Source organism: Dipodomys merriami, unplaced genomic scaffold (genome assembly GCF_024711535.1).
Source record: "Dipodomys merriami isolate MVZ:Mamm:240054 unplaced genomic scaffold, mDipMer1.0.p SCAF_307, whole genome shotgun sequence".
In the NCBI taxonomy this organism is placed as follows: domain Eukaryota; kingdom Metazoa; phylum Chordata; class Mammalia; order Rodentia; family Heteromyidae; genus Dipodomys; species Dipodomys merriami.
The window spans coordinates 1,186,863-1,209,546 of record NW_027204571.1 but is presented as its reverse complement, the minus strand read 5'-3'; the positions used below and the strand labels follow the sequence as shown (position 1 = coordinate 1,209,546).

Genomic DNA, 22,684 nt, shown 5'->3' with positions numbered 1-22,684 from the left:
AAGGAAGGCCGTGATCCCAGGAGCATTAGCCGTGGACACAGAACAGGAACGCAGCCCGCTCACGGCAGCTCTTCCTTTCTTACTGTTGAGCAAGTCAGTCCTGTGATCTGTGTTTTGTCCAGCGGAACTTCCCCTATCAGGAGCCGACAGGGCTGAATGACCAATTCCGGTACAGACTCTGCACTGTGTTCGGAAAGACTGGAAAGGGGGAGAGGCAAGCAGGGCAACACGGATGGGCCATTCTGGCCAACAGGGAGCCTTGGCCAGCCATCCCAGAACTGTCTTGCCACCCCCGCCTGAGGAGGCTCACCAGGCCGTAGCAGGGTTTTGGCTGGAAGAGGAAGTGAGTACCAAAGCAGAAATTAAAAAGAAAGAAAATCCAGGCAGGAAGGAGGGCCAAGAACAGGACAGAAGATTCTGGTTCCAGCCAGGACTTGATGCCGGGAAAACAACACAAGCCTGCAATCCACCAGTGGCTTCCCCACACTCCCCGCTCCCAACTCCCAACCTTGAAGGCCAGAGCCTCCACATCCAGAATGCAGCAAACAAGCACCGCACCAGAGCAGGCCTGGAGAGTGCGCGTGTGTGAAAGTGAGGGATGGCTTTTGTCTAGCTATTTTTATAAGCTTTCTGCATGCTAGGGATGACTGCACACAAGGATGCAAGGCACGCACCCTATTACTGCGTTCTACCCTGGATCCCAGGAACAGCTTTCAGAGTGGGGCACTGGCTGGTCATATTAGCTACCCAAGGGTGACCAGCGCCACGCCTACCTGTCCCGTTAGAGCAGCGGTGGCTGGCCTGCACCCACTGGTGCCTGATAATGGCAGATACCAGGGCAATTCCCCAGGCGAGCAGTCTGGATGTGTAGCCGCAGCTGTGCAGCGCTACGGCAGCTGGGAGGGGACATTTCTCCCACGCTTCCTCCTCTTTATACTGTAAAACTACAAAAACAATGTACTCGTGGGTTGAGTTATTTTTTTTTATTCTCCGAAATGGAACCATTGTACATTGTACAAATCGTATCTACTGGATGGAATAAATAAGTGAAAAATTATACTGCTGTACAACACGCCAAAAAAAAAAAAAAAAGACCTTAAGAGGAAAGAAACAACAAATCAAGGAACGGTGAAAATAAGGTCTCATATACCTCTAACCAGGTCCTCGGCGGTGAAGCACATTCCGAACCGTGACACCACCCTACAGATCGACCCAGGGCCTTCTGGGCGACGGGTGTTAAGTGCCAGCACTTTGTGGAATGTGTAGCCACAGCTCCCCCACTTTCAAGTTTTTTTCGGGGGGGGGGGTTAAGTTTGCCCTGGGAGCCCTTGAGGCCACGGGGCCTGATGTCCACGGAAGGCATTTGCTTAGGACCCCCACCCCGGCCGGCTGAAAGGTCTTCGTTTCTGTGGGGGGAGCGGGCGAGGGGCGCAGGGGCGGGGGCAGCGGCTGCAGCAGGGAAGGAAGCACGTAGGATTCTGCAGTCTGACCATTCCGCGTGGAAGGCCTTCCCGGCCAGCATGGAGGGCAGGGCTGCTGGCGCTTTGCCTGGCGTGGCTGGGGATGGGGCCACCTGGTCCCCACCGCCAGCCCATTCCTACCTTCAGGCACTTCAGAGAAAAACAAATGACAGCCTGGGCATGGGGGATCATCACCTGCGGCCCAGACTCCCGGACTCCGCCAAGCCCCCGGCCTGTCCCGGAGGAAGGCAGCCCTGGGCCGGCCGCGTCTAGGGATGGGTGTGTTGGCTTCCCTGGCAGCCCTCTCTCTCGTAACCTTCTCATTTTCCAAAAATAAAAATAGTTAAACAAAAAGAAATAAATATCCTCATTTCATCTTTCGTCAAAATGGAGTTTCGCTGCAAAGAAAAACATTGCCCTAGCTCTCTAGGATCCAAAACTGCCTTGACTTGACCTTGAGATCCTTCGGAGGTCGCGTGTCTCCCGGCTTCCTGGGCCAAGATACACAGCAGCTCCCCGCAGAACTGACTGCCCCACGGGCCGAGTGGACAAGTACAAGGATTTTTTTTTTTCCTTTAAGACAAAAACCTTTCAGCATTGTTAACTTTAACATTGAAGATTTTCAAAGTTTTTTTTTTTTCCCTTATTTCAGGAGACATTTCGCATGAGGTATTTGAAATTCAGGAACATTTTGATTCTTCTTGAAGTGCAGGAAATAGATAAGCTCCCTTTAAAATTAAAAAAAAAAAATCGAGGAGCTTCACCCTCAGAAACTCTTAGAAAAATGGAACCTGGCTGCGGGAGAGAAAGATCCACACATCAAAGGTGGTACCTGCATTATGCACCAATTAGCAAAACAAAAACAAGAACAAAAACCAGAACCCACAGGCCCCGCCCCCACCCCAGTAACACAACAACTCAAAAGGGAGTCAGAACTCCAGTGCAGTAAAGAAAGCTTAGGAAAAGGCTTAAAGGTCTGAGGAGTCTGTATATTCATTAAAAGCAAACCGGGCCTCAGAACTCAGCAGTCAGGCGGTTCCACCAGGGCCGTGGGTCTCCACTGGCGTGAGCCCGAGGAAACCCTCCCCGCCTGGCCTGGGCGGGATGGGAACGGGAGATCCGGCTGCTCCTTTCTGGAGGGTGTGCAAATCTTTCCAGTTCCTCTGTGCCTGGTTTTGGGCCTTTAAGGCCCAATCTTCAAGGCCGGCTCCGTGGCGGCGGCGGCGGCGGCAGCGGCGCTGCTAGGAATGAGGCTCTGGGGGTCAGCACAGGACGCGGGAGCAAGCGGGCTTGCCGGCTGCAGTCTTGCCCAGGGAGCGGGGCAGAGGGCAGCAGGTTTCCGCGGATTTGAAATCCACGCAACATCTGTCCCTGTGAGGAAGTTCAGCACCAGCCACTCCTGCCGCCCGCCTGCCCGCGCGCCGCGCTGCCCCAGCCCCGCAGCCCCAGCCCCGCAGCGTCCGCGTCTGCCGCTGGCTAGCTCAGCCAGAGAAGCCACTTTGTCTTCGGAGGCCTGGGAAAAAGCGGTGCTGGGGTGGCGGTGATGGTGGGGGAGGGGGAGGAGGGGAAGCGGGAACAGAATCTGAGGGCTCTGCATGCCCTTCTGGGCCACCCCGCTTGGGCCCAGGAGGTCAGTCCTTGGGGGCTGGGCCTCACCCCACCCAGGGCTCGGGGCAGGCCCCAGCACCACCCCCTGAAATCAAGCCAGCCCAGGGGCACCTGCTCCACTGTGGCTCCAACCCTGCCTGTTCCTCGGGCAGGGGGGGAGGGAGAGGGGGGAGAGGGGAAGAGGGGAGAGGAGTATGGCAGTTGCCGCCTCAACCAAAAGGAGGGGGCATTTTGCAAAAAGAGATGCAAAAAACCTAGAGAACATGCCAGAGGTCACCTCAAGGGCACAAGGCACAAAAAAAGAAAGCGGAAGGAATTGGTTGAACAGTGAAAAGCCCCGGATGAAAAGCGAATTCCTGATTGGTACCACCCTCGCATAGCTTATTTCGTTAAATAGAGACGGGGAGGGGATACAGCAGCAACACAAATGGAATCTTGGCTTCCGAGACAGTGTGCGGACGCTCCTGAGCCGTGGCCTGCCTCCGGGGAGGCTCGGGTTTGCTTCACAGCAGTTCTTCAGTGTCTTGAGAAGTTACGCCGTTCTAGGTTTTCTTGGATTTGCACTTGGTAAACTTGAAATGTTAGTAGTTCTGTCTGCGCCCAAGAAGAATCGCTCGGGCACCGTTGTTCTAGAATAAAACCTGCTGATGAACACGGACCAGAGGGTTCAACTCAGCGCCTACATCTCCTCCGAGTTCTGTTGACAAGGCTCCAGCTTCATCTTTTTAGAGGGCGGTGCTCCTTCCAAATCCTGGCGGGGGGCGGGGGACGGGGAGAGAGGGACACTGGTCAATAAAGCATTTTCACACCCAAATGTTCTGGCCATCGACAAAGTCCTGTGTCACCAGCCCAAGCCTGAGCAGGGCCAGGGGTCTTCCCCGCCCAGCCTCCCGTGTCCTGGGCTGGGAGGGAAGCCATCTGTGTGCGGCTCAGGGTCACCTGCACCAGCTCTGAGGCGGTCTCCCGAAGGCCCAGGCTCAGTGTTTACTGAATGGATGTGTCACATTATTCTGGGGGAAGAAGCAGCCTTGGTGTGCACACGGCCTGGGCCCCAAAGGCACTTGCTGCCCCCTTTTTCTCCACTGGCGGCCCCCACGGGAGGGGCCCGCATGTCAAATTCCAAAGGGTGACCTGGCCTTTAGATTTCTGGGGATTTGTCTTGGGGTCCAATAGCAGTGAGTGCCTTCAGCCTCCACCCAGCCCCCGCCAGCCCGGGTCCCCGCCAGCCCGGGCCCCACCAGCCTGGGCCCCGCCAGCCCGGGCCCCCCCGCCAGCCTGGCCCCCGCCAGCCCGGCCCCCCGCCAGCCCGGGCCCCCCGCCAGCCTGGCCCCCGCCAGCCCGGGCCCTCGCCAGCCCGGGCCCTCGCCAGCCCGGCCGCCTGAGACCTGGCTACCTGAGAGACTGTGCATGTGTCCGCTGCCAGCCCCGACTCTGCGGACGGCTGCCGATCTGCTTTCTCTGAGCTGTTCGAGTTTTCCAGCGAAGGCTGTGAATTCTGCTCCTCAGAAGCATCTGATAGGGGTGGGGGTGGGGCAAGAGGCAAGGAGAGATTTTCAGACATGTACTAAAATCACCGGACACTGCGCAGTTGTGTGGCCTGACTCTCGGGGATAATTTGGGGGGCGGGGGGAATGAGATGCCTTTGGTTTGTTACCAAAGCTGATTTAAGCAGCCAGGCCACAAGTGGGCTGCAGGCTGTTCCCCGAGTCCTCACCCCTCCCTTCGGTCCCTACTATTGCCCAATGGAAGGGGGACCACTTTACAACGCTGCAAGCGCCTGGCGCCCTCTGCTGGACACAATGCAGCCCAGCAATCGTGGCTGTTGCTTCTCTGGTTTCTGTCAGAGGGAGCTGAACCTTTGTAAATAGTTGTCTCCATAACATGAGTGCTTAGCCTGGCAGGGTCGCGCATGCCTGTAATCCCAGCTACTCAGGAGGCTGAGATCTAAGCATCGTGGGTCAAAGCCAGCCGTGGCAGGAACATCTGTGAGACTCTTGTCTCCAATTAACAAGCAAAAGCTGGAAGTGGAGCTGTGGCTCAAGTAGTAGAGTACCAACCTTGTGGAGAAACATGCTGAGGGACAGCTCCCAGGCTTTGCTTTCAAGCCCAGCACTGGCACAACCAAGAACAAAAATTCAAGCAACTGTTGAGCCCCACTCAGCCTGCTTTGCGTTGGGGTTTTCTTCAGATAGCACCCCCCTCCCCCTTTCTTTGTGTTACTCCTGATGCTTGAACTTAGGGCTTGAGTGCTGTCCTGGAGCGTTTTTTGCTGAAGGCTAATTATCACAGCTCCACTTCTGGCTATTTTGGTGCTTAACAGAGACTTTCCTGCCTGGGCTGGCTTTGAACCCTGATCCTCAGATCTGAGCCTCCTCAGTAACTAGGCATGCACCATTGGTGCCCAGCAGATAGTGCCTCTTGATTTTGCCTGGACTGGCCTTGAATTGAAGTTCTATCTCTCCAGAGTGGCTGGAATTGCAGGCATGTGGCATCACGCCCGGCTCAAATAAATATTTGAACGTTAATGTTCACAACAGCACTATTCAAAATAGGCCAAAGGTGGGAACAGCCTACCCGTAAATGGGCTGAATGGATAAACAGGAGGTCTGTCCATAAGATGGAGCACTCTTCAGTCAGAAAGGCTGAACGGCAGCACCAAAATGCACTCGTGGGCGAACCTGACGGGAGGCTAACTCCGCAGAAGCCGGAGGCAAATGCGTGTGGACCGGAAGGCACGTTGTCTCCCAGGCCCTGCGCGGGGAAATCACTCCACACGGGCCGGAAGCCGAGCGGCGGTGTGGGGACGGGGGACAGGATGAGAGCGAGGGACTGGGGAGTAGGGAGTTTCTTTTGGGGGTGAACTAAAGAGGTGGTGGCACAACGTAGCGACGGTTCTACGTGCCAATCGCTGTGCACCTGAAAACGGTGACAGCGTTTTCTCCCGTGGGCCCTGGGGAGTGGGCCCTGGGGAGTGGGCCCTGGGGAGTGGGCCCTGGGGAGTGGGCCCTGGGGAGTGGGCCCTGGGGAGTGGGCCCTGGGGAGTGGGCCCTGGGGAGTGGGCCCTGGGGAGTGGGCCCTGGGGCTAAGCCCAGCTCTGCATCAGGAGAGTGGCTGTCTCCGGTGCACCCCCCCTCTGCCCCCCTCGGCCTTTCCTGGGGTTTGCAGAGAGCAGAGCCTTGGGCCGGGCCGGGCCGGGCTGCGGGCGCAGGGAGCCTGCTCAAGTACACCCAGGGGAAACTTGATTTTCCTGGGGCCTAAATTTAGTCCGGGAGTTGGCCATTACGTCACTGCCTGAGCTCGCGGGGTGGTAAACAAGTTCACGGCAAGGTCAGCGGCTGCGCCTCTCACCTGTGCTGTTCCTGCGCAGGCCCCGGGCCTGGGGGCCAGGAGAGGACCCTGGGGTGGGTCCGGTCCAAGCCCCACCTGGGGGCGGGGCTGCGCAAATGGGAGGGTGTGAAATGCATGGTGACACGCATGGCGACACGCGTGCAGTCCCCAAACACACTCCTGCGTCTGAGATCTGACGGGCCCTGGGTGGAAAAGGGACCCCCAGACTCAGGAGAAGTGGGGCGTGGGGCAGGCATCATGAGGGAGGGAACAAAGCTGGGGCACGCCCACAGACGTGCCTGTGCCCGCCCGCACCCCAGCTACACGCGGCCCGCCCGCCCGCCCGCCCGCCCGCCCGCCCGCCGCCACCCTGCAGGGTGGCCACGTCTATCCGCCCCATTTTAGGAACAAGGAAACAGGAGGTACACGGGAGGGAGGGGTTGGGGGGTGAGGGGTGGCCTTGCCCAGGGCCACATAGTTAAGGACACCAGCCAGGACCCTGGCTCAGGAAGCCCGGGGTGCCGTGTAGCCCGAGAGCTGTGAGGGACAGATGTCAGCAGTGTGCTCCCCTCGGGGACATTGCCGGGGACATTGCAGGTGTCCCACTGCAGGGGCAGGGACACTGGCCTGTAGTCGGAGGACCCCGGGGTGCTGCTGGCACCCTTTCCTGCAGGGTCACCCCTCCTCCATCTGGGGAAATATCGGCCATGAGAACTCCTGCTACATCTACCTACACTTTAGTTCCATACATGTGTGTGTGTGTGTGTGCGCGCGCGCGCGTGTTGCTAGACAAGCACCATGACCAAGGTCTCCTGCAGGGCACAGGTCCCGTATGAACCTGCACAAAGGTACCAAGACACAGGTGTTGGAAACTACCTAGAGGACCGAGTATTTAAAAGAAAACAAAAATGGTGGCCATGTGCCGGTGGCCCATGCCTGTAATCTTAGCTTCCTGGGAGGAGAAGACTGGGAAGACCAATGGTTCCAGGCCAGCAAGAGATGGGGATAAGGACTGGGAAGGTGGCTCAGTGGTAGAGTGCTTGCCTTGCATGCCTGAGGCCCTGGGTTCGATTCCTCAGCACCACATAAGCAAAAAGAAAAAAGCCGGAAGTGGCGCTGTGGCTCAAGTGGTAGAGCGCTAGCCTTGAGCTGAAGAGCTGAGGGACAGCGCCCAGGCCCAGAGTTCAGGCCCCATGACCAGACCAAAAAAAAAAAAAAAAAAGAGATGGGGATAAGAAAGTTCTAGAGGGGCTGGGAAGGTGGCTCAGTGGTAGAGTGCTTGCCTTGTATACATGAGGCCCTGGGTTCAATTCCTCGGCACCACATAAACAGAAAAAGCTGGAAGTGGTGCTGTGGCTCAAGTGGTAGAGCGCTCGCCTTGAGCTGAAGCGCTGAGGGACAGCGCCCAGGCCCAGAGTTCAAGCCCCATGACTGACCAAAAAAAAAAAAAAAAAAGGATGGGGATAAGAAAGTTCTAGAGACCCTATGCTAACCAATAGCTACGTACAGTGAAGTATACCTGCCAGTTATAGCAGGAAGAATATATTGGAGGATCATAGTCCAGGCCTGCCTGGGCACAAAGCAGGACCTTATCTTAAAAATAACCAGAAGCAGAATGCCGGTGGCTCACGCCTGCGATCCTAGCGACTCAGGAGGCTGACGTCAGAGGATGGTGGTTCAAAGCCAGCGCAGGCAGCAAAGTCTGTAAGATTCTTGTCTCCAATTAAATGCATACCAAAAAGCCAGAGCTGGAGCTGTGGCTCAAGTGGTAGGGCGCTGGCTTTGAGTACAAAAGCTCAGCGACAGTGCCCAGGGCCTGCGTTCAAGCCCCAGGACTGGCACAAAAATAAATAAAATGAAATAGAGAGAGAGAGAAAAAAAAAAGGTCTGGAAGTGTGGCTCAAGTAATACAGTGCCTGTCTAGCCAGCATGAAGCCCTGAGTTCAAACCTCAGTACCGGAAAAAAAAGAGAAAGTTGGGAACCAATGACCCCCACGGGAAGTCCTGTCTGTCCCGCCCCGCGGCGACGCTCTGCCTGCCAGGACCAGCCAGGGCTTTTGCTTCTGTGGTACTGGGGATGGCACTCTGGGGCTCACCCCAGCCCCGGGGCCACCACGCTGGTCCCCTGGTCCCGGAGGTGTTCTAAGAGGGGTGTTACAATCTCACGGGGTGCAGACTGACCCGGTGTGGGGCCGCCTGCGGGAGATGACAGCCGGGCTCCGCAGCCCCGCCGCGCCGCCGCCTGGCCCACGCCGCAGCACTGGTTTGTAAGGCGGCGGCGCCGGGGCCACCGGGCCTGCCTCTGACAGGTGCGCTGTCCGCGGTCCTTTCCTGTCCGTCTCCACCTTCTAGACAGCCCGGGGTGAGCACCCTCCACCACACGCACCCACAGCCGGCACTGAAACCGTAAGCCAGTGTCACCTTCCCTCCTTGCAAACGCACGGCGATGAACACCTGCAGCAGCAGGATGGTTCTGTACGGGGATGCTCTCGCTCTCCGGAGCACGCGGCCCGGGGCCTGTCATCCCCACGCAGGAGAGAGACGTGGGGCTCGCGAGCGCCACAAACAAGCAAACAAGACGTAGGCCAGTGCCACCATGACATGTCCCCACGCTGACAACTGACTTTCAAAAGGCGATGGAAAAACATAGCCAGATCCCGCCTCCCCCCACCGCCCCCGGTTCAGGCCCCGCCCCCACCCTGGCCCTCGGCTGCTCTGTCCTCTGCTCTGAGCTGCTCTGTCCTGTGCTGAGCTCTGAGCTCTTTAGTGATGTCACCCCCAGTTGCTGCCTGCCTGGGAAGCCACGGCAGCCTTTGGAGCTCATCACACTGGAAGCCCAAGCTCCTCTCTGACCGTGTTACTTTGCTTTTATTTTACCTTTATTTAACTTATGTGGCACCGAGGAATCGAACCCAGGGCCTCATGCATACCAGGCAAGTGCTCTACCATTAAGCCACATTCCCAGTCCCCATGTTACTTTTCTAGACTTCTATCCACTCTTCTCCCATCACCCCCACCCCTGCTCCTGCCTCAGGGCCTTTGCACTGCCTGCTCCTCTGCCTGCAATGCTCAGTTGGGTCGCCTCAACGGGGATACATTCTCTTACCTCTCTTCTGCTGTCATGGTATGGGGCTGGCATGTGACAGGGCCTCCCTAAATACCCGTCCCATGACTGACTTCAGGCTGGCTGGAGGGTGACCCCTCCACATCCCTGCCCCAGAGGGCAGTGTTGTACCTTCAGTCCCAGGGTGCTCCTTCCCGTCGGTCTGCACCTCGTCTGCCTTGGCTTCGGCGCCATCACTGGGCACGGCTGCGGTGGGCTCTGGAGCGGGGCTGGAGTGGCTGCTGTTCTCCTGCTTGATGGGGGAGGCGTCCGCTATGGAGCTCTGGTTGCTGTTGTCGTCTGTGTGGGGGAAGAGGGCGCAGATGACATCGGCAGCAGCGGAGAGGCAGGGGTGAGGCTCAGCCGCCCATGCCTCAGTGCTTAGAGCCCCGCCGAAGCTCTCCCAGGAAGGCGCAGGTCGGCCGCCGGCTCCTGGCTGCCCGGCCGCCCTGGCTCCTGTGAGGCACAGGATGCTGAGCGCGGCCTGGGCCGCCGCTGCCGGGCTCCCGCTGCCGGGCTTCCGCTGCCCGGCTCCCGCTGCCGGGCTCCCGCTGCCCGGCTCCCGCAGGGAGCACAGGGCGTCCGGAGGCCCGATGTGTTCCTTTTTATTACTATTATTGTTATTTTGCCGACTTATTTAAAATATCTAATTCTGGGCGAAGACAGCCAGAAAATGTCTGCATGGAACCACAAAGCAATAGGAAGAACAGACATGATCCACGAAACCAGAACATTCCACACCTCTAGACTGACTTGGGTTACTGCACAATAACGGGGAAGGGAGGTGTGGCTCAGCTGGTGGAGCGCCAGCCCGTAGAAGGCAGGAGGTCTTGCACACGCGCACACACTCAAAGCAAGAAAGGAGGGATCAGGGAAGATTGCCGAAGATTAAAGAAACTTGAGAGAACGGAGGACGAAATATGATGCATGGACATAACTTGGGTCGGGTTGGAATGTGCCCGCTGTACCACACTGTGGAGCCGTAGGGAAAATCTGCATATGGTCTGGGCTTTTCAAGCTATTACAGGATTACTGTTGATTTTTTTTTTGTTTGTTTGTTTTTGTTTTTGTCGGTCGTGGGGCTTGAACTCTGGGCCTGGGCGCTGTCCCTCAGCTCTTCAGCTCAAGGCGAGCGCTCTACCACTTGAGCTACAGCGCCACTTCCGGTTTTCTGGTGGTTTATTGGAGATAGGAGTCTCACGGTCTCTCCTGCCCGGGCTGGCTTTGAACCGCGATCCTCAGATCTCAGCCTCCTGAATAGCTAGGATTACAGGCGTGAGCCACCAGCGCCCGGCTTACTGTTGATTTTGTAAGATGTGATCATGGCACAGCGGGCACAGAAAAATGCCACTGGCTGGAGCGCACGCAGGAATGCGCCGGACGGTGCGGTGCGGCCTCCAACATCGGGCTTCCGACTGCTTGCCGCAGGCAAGAGGGCACGGCCCTGCAGGCTGCCCTCTATGCGCAAGGGCGGCGCATGGCCTCCTGTTTATTTAGAAAACTGGATGCAGCAAACATGGCCTGGTGTTTATAAACCTGCAGATACCCAAGTGGTCACTTAAAAAGTATCACTATCTAGCCTGGCGCAGTGACTCACACCTGTAATCCCAGCTACTCAGAAGGCTGAGACCTGAGGATCGAGGTTCAAAGCCATCTCAGGAGGGAAAGGCCGTGAGACTCTGATCTCCAATGAACCACTAGAAAACCAGAAGTGGTGCTGTGGCTCAAGTGGTAAAGCGTTAGCCTTGAACTGAAGAGCTGAGGGACAGCGCCCAGGCCCAGGGTTCAAGCCCCACAACAACAACAAAAAAATCACCGTCATCTGAGGTTATCTTTTCCAGTCACAGTGCACCTAGAGTCAGGGCAATTAAAAAAAAAAAGCCCCCAACATTCCTGGGTACTACTCTGTACCAGGCTCTGAGCAAAAACATGTATAGTCACCTTGTTCTTCTTGGTCTTGGGGCAGTACTGGGGCTAGAACTCAGTTATGAAAACACTGGTGCCTGGCTCTCTGAGCCTCAGTTTCTTCATCTATAAAATGGAACCTTGCTATTCATGCTGCACTGCGCCACCTTCTTAACCGTAGCTGTTAAGACTCAAAAGCTTTTTTTTTTGGTCGGTCGTGGGGCTTGAACTCCGGGCCTGGGCGCTGTCCCTGTGCTCTTCAGCTCAAGGCGCGTGCTCTACCGCTGGAGCCACAGCGCCACTTCTGGTTTCCTGAGTGGTTTATTGGAGATGAGTCTCATGGACTTTCCTGCCTGGGCTGGCTTTGTACCTTGATCCTCAGATCTCAGCATCCTGAGTAGCTAGGATTACAGGCATGAGCCACCAGCGCCCGGCTGACTCCAAAGCAGCTTTTAAGCGGTTACTGATTTGTCACGGTGACTCTCAGGCAGTGGGTTATTGCTGGGCACATCCCATGGATTTAAATGCGGTGGAGGTTGAATGAGTAGCCCAGGCTCTATGGTATAGCCTGGCCTGGTCGCCTGACCTCTGTCCTACAACGTTCCCCCCCATACCCACCCCCACCCCATCCAGCCTCCAATCCCCAGCCAGGCCACTCTCCCAAGGCCCACTACCGACACACACATAAAAAACAAAAACAAAAACAAAACAGAGCATTTATGCATGAATCTGGTTTGTGGCTTTCTGTGGGGCAGGAAAGAGCAGGAGGGTTCGAGGGCTCACCGTGGCTGGCCAGGAAGCTGGGTGTTCTGAGCTGGGCTGGTTGACATGCGTGTGTGGTGTGCGGACATTTCATGAAGCCACATGAGGAAGAGAAAACAACACCAGCAAGGAGGAGACCCCAGGACACAAGTTAAATCATGCTACTGGACTACACTTCACAGAGGACAGAGTCACAATTGTGTGTGTGTGTGTGTGTGTGTGTGTGTGTGCGTGCGTGCGTGTGTGTGTGTGTGTGTGTGTGTGTGTGTGTGTGTACAAACACTAGGCCTTGGACTCAGGGCTTCTTGCTCTGGCTTAGCTTTTTTGCTCAAGGCTGGTGCTCTATTACTTGAGTCACACCTCCATTTGATAGTTAACTAGAGATAAGTCTCACAAACTTCCCTGCCCAGCTGGCTTTGAACTCTGATCCTCAGATCTCAGCCTTGTGAGTAGCTAGGATTACAGGCGTGAGCCACGGGTGCCTGTGGCTTTCAGGCTACAAGCTTTCAAACCAAGGCGGCCAGCAAGCCGGGCAGGCAGGGTGGGTGGAAGGCGTGCAGGCGCTGCCGCGGTGAACTGGACGTCAGAGCCCAGTCCAGAGTGAGCCAGAAGCAGAGCAAGACGGAAGCGGGCAGTGCACTCACTGGTCTGGTATCCCAGCCTGGGAGGAAAAAGAAACATATACCCTCCAACCCCCGCCTGGGCACACAGGGCCCATGGAAATGTCTGTGAGCTTGGTCTCGAGTGGAGAGAAGGTCTTGTATTTATATCCCTGGTTTCTCTGTGTTTCTTGGCCTGGGGCACTGGGGTAAACAAACTTGCCCTCCTTCACGGAAGCCTTCTCCTTGGCACAGAGGCCTCTCACTCTTGCCCAGCCCTCCTACCCCTTGCCTGGAATGTGAACAAACCTGCTGGAAAAACAAAAACACAACTGAGAGCATCGCAAAGGCTGGGCGCGCGCACGCGCGGAGACGCGGGCAGAGGCTCTCCGCGGCGCTCACCGTGCATGTCCATCATCCCCGGAGACGAGCTGTCCTCCGGAGTGGTCACCTCCGAGCCGCACTTCTCGTCTTTACCCTTCTTCTTATTCTTGTTTTTCTGGAGGGGAAAATGGGAGCAGAAACCAGGTCACTAAGTTGTGAGTGTGTGTGTGTGTGCGCGTGTGCACAGAGGCACACATGCCAACCCCGGGGAGCGGTAGGAATGTCGGATTCCTCTGGTCAACTTGGAGCCCCCAAGTCTAGGCAGTGCGGGCCGTGCCCACGCTGGAATTGGTTTCTGGGGCCATCACCTGTGGCCTGCACACACCACGCTGGCAGAATGCTGCTTCTCTCGGGAAAGGCCACCCACTGCCCCGTCTGAAGCCATGCACAGAGGAGCCCAGGACCCCCCCGCCCTCCGCCAAAGCTCTGGCAGCCCGGCCCCCCGGAGGCTGCCTTCCTCCAAGTGTTGTGAAGGATAGAAAACCCAGAAGGGTGGGGGTGAAGGAGATACTTTTGGTGCCATCCTATTTTCATCTTTTTTTCCATCAGTGCTAAGAATCATACAGGGCCGTGCGCATGCTGGGCGGGCACGCCACCAGAGCCGCAGAGAAGCATGTTAGAAACCACCGCTGTCCATTAGCTACACAGCCTGAGAGCTGAGCATCGCAGCTCAAAGCCAGACCGGGCAGAAGAGCCTGAGAGACTTCTTCTTTTTTTTTTTTAATCTCCAAAAAGCCAAAAGTAGAGCTGTGGCAACAATGTCAGTGGTAGAGTGTCAGCCTTGCGCAAAAAAGCTAAGGGCCGAGCCGGGCTCTGGTGGCTCACACCTGGAATCCTAGTGGCTAAAATCTGAGGATCATGGTTCAAAGCCATCCCAGGTAGAAAAGTCTGTTGAAACTATTACCTCCAATAAACTATTCAGAAAAAAAAAAAAGTAGAGCTGTGGATCAAGTGAAGTGGTAGAGTGCTAGCCTTGAGCACAGAGGCTCAGTGACAACACCCAGCCCTGAGTTCAAGCCACGCAACCAAAAAAAAAAAAAAAAAAATGCTAAGGGTCAGCACCTCGGCCCTGAGTTCAAGGCCTAGGACCAGCACTAAAATTTTTTTTTTTTTTAGCTTTTTCTGCTTATGTGGTACTGAGGAATCAAACCCACGGTCTCATGCATGCAAGGCAAGCACTCTACCACTGAGCCACCTTCCCAGCCTAGTGAAAAAATTTTAAATTAATTCATTAAAAGTAACAGAGTTGTAATTTTAAAAAATAAAACAGTGTTACTGTATAATAATTGGGTACTGTCTACAACAACAAAGGGTTTGTCACTTCACATCGTGGATTCCAGCCCCAGCCTTCCCGGGTTCTGAATCTACCATCTGGGGCAGGGACCAGGAATCTGCATCTTAGTGACTGAGCTGGGCTGGGATCCGTGGCCTGGCACAGGGGAAGGAGAGAATGGGCAAAATGGAGTACTCTACCTCCTAGCTCAGAGGGGAGACGGGTTAGCACCGTGTCCTCTCCAGGTGACAGACTGCATTAGCTCAGCTAGAAACGTCACCAAGCACCACCCAAAAAACAAAACAAAACAGGAGCACTAGCCCTGCCCAGCGCGCCTGCCGCCCATCCGCAGCGGCCTGTGACCAGCCCGCAGCTCTGCCCTGCACTCCGGCGGCCGTCTATTACATTTTCTCCTTGGTCATGTTCCACTTGGCACCTCCCTCATGTCTGTTTCATGCTATTCTATAATTATCTTCCCCAACGAGATTAGACATTCCTTGAGAGCAGGGAACACATCTTCTCCAATGCAACAGGCGTTTCTCTACCACCTAACAATGGCGAGGCCAAAGCCAGGAGCCGGCAGCCAGGAGCCGGGCTGCCCTGCTCGCCCGTCAGAGACTCACCGAGGGACTGAGGCTCCTAGCAGGGACAGCACAGGCCCGCCAGCCTGTGACGGATCTCACAGTCTTAGCCCTGCTTGGAGCCCCGAGACTTGTTAGGCCAGAAAGTGAAGATGGCAGAGACAGCCACTCCAGCTCCCTCTAGTGGACGAGGCCAGCCAGACTCCCACCTCCCACTGGGAACCTGTTCCAGTGCCCCTGCTCCCTGTTCCCACCCCGCCCCCCCACCCAACTCCACCATCAACCCCAACCAGCAGAAGGCCGATGACCCTGGAAACGTGGCTTCACCTCTCTGAGCCTGTGTCCTCCCCTGACCCCTGAGGAGAGATCTAAAGATGATCAACTCCACAGGTGCAGCCTGAGAAGTGGGCAGTTCTGTGCAGCCTGGACCCAGGGCTGGGAGGACGGTCAGTGCTTAGTGCCACAATGGGGGGGGGCAGCCCTGTACTGAGGCAACCCAGGCCTCAGCACGGAAGACACGGCTTACACCCCGGAGAGAGGGACCATGAGGGGTCGGACACAGGTCCAGCAGTCTAGACCCAATCTGGGCCCTGGCGCCTCCTGGCGGCATTGGCCCAGGGCCCCATGGCAGCGGGCGGCAGCGGGCGGCCCCACCGCAGACCAGCCTCACACTCACATCGTCAACCTTCGGCTCTGTCACGGGGACCCACTTGTAGATCCGCAGAGATGTGTCACCAACAGTCACCCACTTCTTCTCCCTGCAGAGGAGGAGGAAGAGCCTGTGATGGGGCTGCGGGGTCAGCCGCTCTGCTCCCTGGGGACAGGGCAGGTCGTGGCTCCCCCCTGGTGGCCAGGGCAGCGGGGCGGAGCGGGTGCTGGAGGACCATGCTCGGCCCTGGCCCGTGGGGCCTCGGGACAAGCCACGGGGTAGGAGGAGCGCACGTCCACCCCCCTCCCCCCCTCCCCTGCTGGCTGGAGTCCCTGGCGGCGGCTGGGGGGACAGACGCCAGGGCCCCCGCTGCGAGGCAGGCTTACGGATGAGCAGAAAATGACACGCTGTGAGAAGGCAAGGTGGGGGGACAGTAATCGCTCGCTCCCCCCTGCCACTCGGCCTTCTAGATGACTACGTGCCCCGCCCCCCCGTCACTCCCTCACTAAACACCCAGAGACCGCGCATCTGAGGAGCCGGGGCTTGGGGGCACCTCTCCCCCACCATCTCGGGGGGGGGGAATCTGCTCCCTGCCTTCGAGGAGCCTAGTGAGTCCAGACGCGCCCTGACACGCGGGCACAGCACAGGGCCACCGAGGGCCCCCCAAGGAAGCTCAACTCCATCCTGCTGGAACCCAGCGCTCCGTGGCCCGAGGACGGTCTCCTTGTTGGGCTCTGCCCCTGTGCGTGTGTGGCCCTGGCACGCCGCCCCCCTTGCAGCGCCCCACCTGTGTCACCGCAGACTTTTAGGGGCCCAAGCACAGCTCCGGCTTCTATACAGGCCTAAGTGGCAGCAAATGTCACCTCCCCACCTGACAGAGAGAGACACCGAGGCACGTGGAGGTGAACTCGTCTTTCCAAACCTTTGATTCTGTGCTGTTTTGTGGGAGACCCTGTCAGGCCCCAGCCCTGCCCCTTTTAGAAGAGAGTGACTTCATCAAGGCAGGTGATGAGGGGGTCCCGTGTGTCCCCCAGCCCCCCGGCTTTCACCATCTCCACTGACTCATCCGCCGTCGCTCAGCTCGGTGACTGGCAGTGCCGCGACCAGCGCGCCGTCCTGAGCCCAGGCCCACCCCGCGCCAGCCTCCACAGCAAGCCCGGCGCACGCAGGCCCTCGTTCTCAGGAACTCCCAAAAGGCCAAGGGAGGGCCCGCTGTCACCCAGGGGTAGGTAGACGTTGAAGTGGGAGGTTGAGGGAAACTGTGTCAGTAGGTGACAAAACAGAAACTGGGTTCAGGTGCCGACTCCAGAGTCCACCAGCCTGAGAAAACGATGGGTTCATCTTACCAGAAGCCGGACAAACAAGCCCGGACTGTTAGAATCCCACACAAATGGCCAAGGCCACTCCCTACCCCCCAGCCGGGGCTCAGGAAATCAACAAACTCAAGACGCGCACGCGCAAAGCTCTGGACTTCACAGGGGCACTGGCCAAGATGTCTGAACTTCCTGGGGGCTTCAGGCACTGAGGGCCAGCCACGAGCTGAATAAAGCCGGCTTCTTCCAGATCCTTCTACTTGCGCTGGCCCAGCCGTCAGTGGAGCCAGTTCCCAAGTCAACCCAGGGAGGGAACAGGCTCTTTGGGAGGTTTATTGTTTTTTGTTGGTCACGGGGCTTAAACCCAGGGCTTGGGTGCTGTCCCTGAGCTCTTTTTAGTCATGGCTAGTGCTCTATTACTTTAAGCCACTAGTCCACATCTGCTTTTCTGGTGGTCAACAGGAAATGAGAGTCTCATGGACTTTCCTACCCGGGCTGGGCTGGCTTTGAACCATGGTCCTCAGATCTCAGCCTCCTGAGTAGCTAGGATGACAGGGTGAGCCACCAGCCCACCGCCCTCAGGGGCATTGTTGGATGGGAACATGTTGGGGCTGCAGGACAAAGGCAAGGGTGCTTTGCAGAAGCTGACCTTGGAACTGACCTCTGACTGACTTGGTCAGTGGCCTCTCTGGGAGAGGCTGGGGCTGGGCTGGAGGTGCTGAGGGAGTTCTGGGCTCGCAGATGTCAAGCCAGCACATGGGCTCAGAGAAGCAGGGGAGGCTTCCTTCCCACACTGCCCCCCCCCACCCCCCGCATCCAGGCCTTCAACCCAGAATGCAGCTGCTCCCATGGGGCGCTAGGCGGCTCCCATTACCTTAAGCGAGGTGACAAACACAGCCCACAGGGATGTTTGCTCTGGCCCGTGCACTACTTTTAAAAATTTGATTTGATTGCCAAACTTAAAGACGAAGAAAAAAAGACTCCAGATATAAAGGCAATCTGGGCCAGCATGCCCTGCGGAGCGACGGCTGGCTGCAGATGACACACCACCGCTCCGCGGAAACCCTCCTCTTGCAGTGTGTACGCACGGGGGCTGTGCCCCAACAGAGCTCCGAAGCTGCCCTGGGTGCCCCCCGAGCCCTCCTGACTGGATGGCCCCTTCCTGGCCAACTTGGCGGCAGCGCCTCTCTCTTCCCATCAGACTTCCTGGGCTGAAACGGGGTCCCAGATGAAGGAACACAGCCCCAGACACTCCTTACCAGCATGGACTCCTATACAAACTACACACACCCAACCCAGATTCTCCAGACAAAGGCCAGACTCCAATGTTCTCCTGGGTCGGGTGCTAGGGCTAGCCAAGGCGACCAACCATCTGGGTGTCGTGAAGCACCAACTCTGAGAAAGGGTCCCTCACTTCCTGCTCACTACGGGCCACACTGACACCCTGACACCGTAGCAGGAGACCGAGACTCACAGCTGACCCTGACCCACAGACTGGGGTCCACGTTACCTACATGTGCCTGGCAGCACACCCCGAGACGCCCAAGTGGGGCCCGAGGGGCTAGTCTCCACCTTTCCATGGGAGCAGACCCCCCATCTTCATAACAAGTAACCGGTGGGACCCCAGTCTAAGGGCTGAGGGGCCCCCCACCCTGTGCTCCCTGGCAGCTTGGCACCCACCCAATGAGTCCCTTCCCCTGCCCTTCTCCACCCACACTGAACCCCGTTTCCCACACAAGAACCCACCATTTTGTTTCCCTTCAGCCATCTTCTGTCTGCCTGTCTCCCAGCCTGCCTGGCCAGGACAGCAGACTGAGAGGAGAGGAGAAGCGGCGGCCGTGAGAACCGGGGAGCCCCGCTGGCCGCCCGCTTTCTCCCACGGGGCTAGGGGCAGGGCAGAGGGGCTGCGGGGAGCCACCGGGACACACCTCAGCCTGGCATTTCTTCCGAGCTGATACAGAGGCCCAAACGCCTCAGTTCTCCTCTGGTAACATGTAGGACACCTAGTTACACTTAAATTTCAGACTGAAGGATTCATGTTCGGGTGTGAGTGTGTCCCAGACACCACATGGCATGCACATGCACTGAGAAACTTCTTTTGTTGCTGTAGTTGGTGCCGGGGATTGAACCCGGGGGCTTCCTTGTGCGCGCTCAACTCGTGTTCTACTACTGAGCTGAATTCGCAGCAGACACATTTATTTTTAAAAATCACTTCGCTATGAATCTGAAATTCAAATTTAACTGGGTGTTCTGTGTTTTTATTTGCTAAATCTGGCAACCCTATTTCCCAGCCTGTGAGGAGATGCTTGGTTGGTGGCCACAGTTAATCAACAACCCCAAAGCCTACAGGGCTGGCGGGAAGACCCAGTCCAAAGGCACCACAAGGCCAGGGGCAGGGGCAGGGGGGAGGGCTGGGGAGGGGGTGGAGGGCCGGGAAAAACACAGTAAAACTACACTTTTGCTTACAAGGGGGCAAAACAACACACACACACCCCAAAAACATGTAGAAGCACTCCTGAGCACTTTATGGGTCTGACCTTAAACCAGCCTCGATCGGCAGCAGAGGGGAGGGGGTCTGCAGAGCCCCCGTACCCCCAGGGTTAAAGCAGTGGGTTTTATGTGTCACCCAAGGTCCAGGCACAGAGGTAAAATGGAAGCCCAACCAAGAGAGGCTGAGGTTTTCAGAGACGGGACGGGCAGCACTGCGTCTGGAAGCAGGGAGGGAGGCGAACCTGGGCGCATCCCAGCCCTGCGCCGGCCCACAGCAGGCTGGTCAGGCCGGCTGGCCCGGGCCCGGCGCTCCGGGGCCGGCGCCCGCGGCGTGGAAAGCCCCATCTGCTCTCCCCCGGACAGCTGGCAGCGTGGGGCCCAGCTGTCAGGGCCTGGCCGGGAACCTGGGGCTGGAGGCTGGGCCGCACCTCCAGGAGCTGGCGGGGGAGGACGGCACGGGCCTGACCCCGGCCCTGACCGCGCACAGCTGGGGGGGGGGCCGGGACGGTGTGCTCCCTCCGAGTGTGTGTTGGCCTACGGCTGCTTCTGCCATCTGTAAAGGGTTGGGGTCGGACCCCGGGCGCCCCGCAGGGCGGGCGCAGCTCTGGTCAGCCTCCTCCTCGGGCGGAGGGCTCATTCTTTGTCCCACTGGAGCCGCACCGGCCCGGCCCGGCCCGGCGCCCGCGGACGCCCTTCCCGGGAGGCCGGAGCACGTGGGCTTTATTGATTGACCCTCGCCTTCTGGGGGGGTTTGGCGAGCTCGTGACGCCGCCAGGCCGGGGTCGGGCCGCCCGTGGGTTCCGGACGCCAGAAACGACACCCGCCGCCCCCGGACAGCGGCGGCGCGGCGGGGCCCGGCCGGCCAGGCGCGGGGTGGACGGCGGGGCGGGGGCCCGGCCCGGGGCAGGCCGTGGGAAAAGCGGGATGAAGTTGAGACCCGGCGCGGGGCGGCGAGTTTTCCACAAGTCCGAGCAGACCCGGCGATCGCGCGCGCCCGGGGCCCGGCGGGCGAGACCCCCGCGGAGGCCGGGCTCCAAGCAGGCCACGCGGGGTCCGGGCGGGAGCGGCGTGGGATGCACGCGGCGCCCCCACCCCGCAGCCGGACCCCCGCCTCCGGCAGAGAACAAAAACCACGCTCCGTCCGCGGACACAAACGCGGCCGCAGGCTGGGGAGCGGCGGACGCGGCCCCGGACGGGTTCGTGGGCGCCCCCACCTTCCCTCCTCGCCCGGAGCCCTCGCTCCAGGCAGCCCAAAGCGCTAAATTTAAACGGCTGGCGCTCGGCAAACTCCGCAGACTCGAGGGCGCTGGGCCTGGGAGGCGGGGAGGGCGGGGAGGGCGGGCGGCGCGGGCCGGGCCGGGCCGGGGCGCGCGGCGAGGCGGCGGCGGCGGCGGCCCGATCGCTGCCTGCACAATGGAGCTCGCGCTCTGCCCGCCGCCGCCGCCAGCCCCGCGGCCCCGGCGCGCGGGAAGCCGCTTTCATGTGACTTGCACAAAACGAAATGGCTTCTGGGGCCGGCCCCGACCCCCCCACCCCCGCCGCCCCCTCCCGGGAGCCGCGCGCCGCGGCCGGGGCTCGTCCGCCGCGCCGGCCGCCCGGCTCGGGCGCCCCCGCCGCCTCCGGGCTGCGGGCACCGCCGCGCCAGCCGGGCGCCGGCGCGAGCGCACCTGGGCGGCCGCGGGCCCCCGCCCGGCGCAGGTGACCCGGCGGCCCGCGCGCCGCCCGCTCGTCCCCGCCAACTCCGGGCCCCGCGGCGCTGCGTCCCGGGGCCCCGGGGCTCGCGACGGGCGGAGCGGGGCGGGCGGGCCGGCGCCGCGGCTTACCATTTGCGCACTTTCTCGATAGCCGCCATGACCCTCTTGATATCATCTTTGGCCCGGCTCCTGGTCTCGGCTCGAACCGACCTGCCCGACATGGTTCTGGCGGGGAGAGAGCTGGGGAGCGCGCCCGCCGGTCCTGCTCGGCTCCGCGGCGGCCACGCTCGCTCGCGCCCGCCCGCCCGCCCGCTCACACACAGACACCGACACAGACACACACAGACACGGGCACAGGCACAGCCGGGGCACGGGCGCGGGCGCGGGCACGGGCACGGGCGCACACGCGCGCGCACACACACACGCACACAAAGCCCGGTGCCGCCGCGCGCCCGGGGCCCAGTGCGCAAGCGCCGGGCGCCAGCTGCACCGAGCCAGGCGGAGCAGCGCCGCCGCCGCTGGCGCCGCGGCCTCCGGGCGCCGCCGCACTCCGGGGCAGGGGCGCCGGACACCCGGCCGCGGGGCCGGCGCGCGGAGGGCGCGGGCGCGCGGGGAGGCGGCGGCGCCGCGGGGCCTCCCGGGCCCTCCCCGTCCCCCCCCCCGCCGGGCCCGCCCCCCTCCCCCGGAGCCCCTCTCCGGCCGGCTCCTGCCCCGGGCCCGGAGGCGGCGACTCACCACGCAGGGAAGAGTTGGGGGCTCGCGACGGCCCCGTCTAAGGGCACCAGCCAGGGGGGCGCCCACCCCGGCTCCGCCCCTCGGAGAATCCGGGTCGGGAAGATGCCAGAGTCCGGGGATTAGCTGCGCCCGCCCCTCCTCGGTTTCGTCCCGAACCAGGTGAGGGGACCGGTGTGAGGACCCCAGCCTAGCCCCGAGCCGCTCCTGCATCAGCGCCTGCCGCCCAGACCGGGGCTGCTGGGGCGCCAACGGCCCGGCAGAAGAACGGACCTGTTTTTATCTGTATTTATTATTATAGATTTACGTATATTTACTATGGAGTGTACATATGTCTGTTGACTATACTATACAATATGTATTCACAGGCATACGTTGTATATTGAATACTATATAATTATATAAATCTATTTTTAACAGGAAGATATGTCAAAAATTCAGCCATCAACAGAGGAATGGCTGTCTCTCCACACAATGGAATATTATTCAGCCACAAAAAGGAAAGAATTGATGCCGTTAGGAAGAAGAGTCAACTTGCTTGACAGCATGCTGAGTTACCACGGGTGGGCTAGCGCATGGTTCCACTTACATGAGCTCTAAGCTCCGCAGATCCAGAGAGACCAGCTTCCACCAGAGGTTGCTGGGAACTTAGAGGGAGGATATTTTCTTTGGTAATAATATAAAGTTTCCGGGACTAGATTAATGTCCTTGAATTGTACACTTTAAAATGGTTACAGATAGCCAGGTGCCAATGGCTCTCCCTTGTCATCCTAGCCACTCAGGAGGCTGAGATCTGAGAATGGC

The 22,684-nt window shown here is 59.1% G+C and overlaps 1 protein-coding gene across 1 annotated transcript; it reads right to left on the bottom strand.

Moving 5' to 3' along the window:
• Positions 1 to 962: 962 nt before the first annotated feature.
• Positions 963 to 21,510, bottom strand: LOC138840948 (B-cell CLL/lymphoma 7 protein family member A). Its single transcript, XM_070041399.1, has 6 exons — positions 21,278 to 21,510; positions 15,679 to 15,760; positions 13,167 to 13,263; positions 9,631 to 9,798; positions 4,462 to 4,580; positions 963 to 3,819 (listed from the first exon to the last, which is right to left on the bottom strand). The coding sequence occupies exons 1-6, from the start codon at positions 21,367 to 21,369 to the stop codon at positions 3,748 to 3,750; spliced, it is 630 nt and encodes a 209-aa protein (XP_069897500.1). The 5' UTR covers positions 21,370 to 21,510; the 3' UTR covers positions 963 to 3,747.
• Positions 21,511 to 22,684: the final 1,174 nt, after the last annotated feature.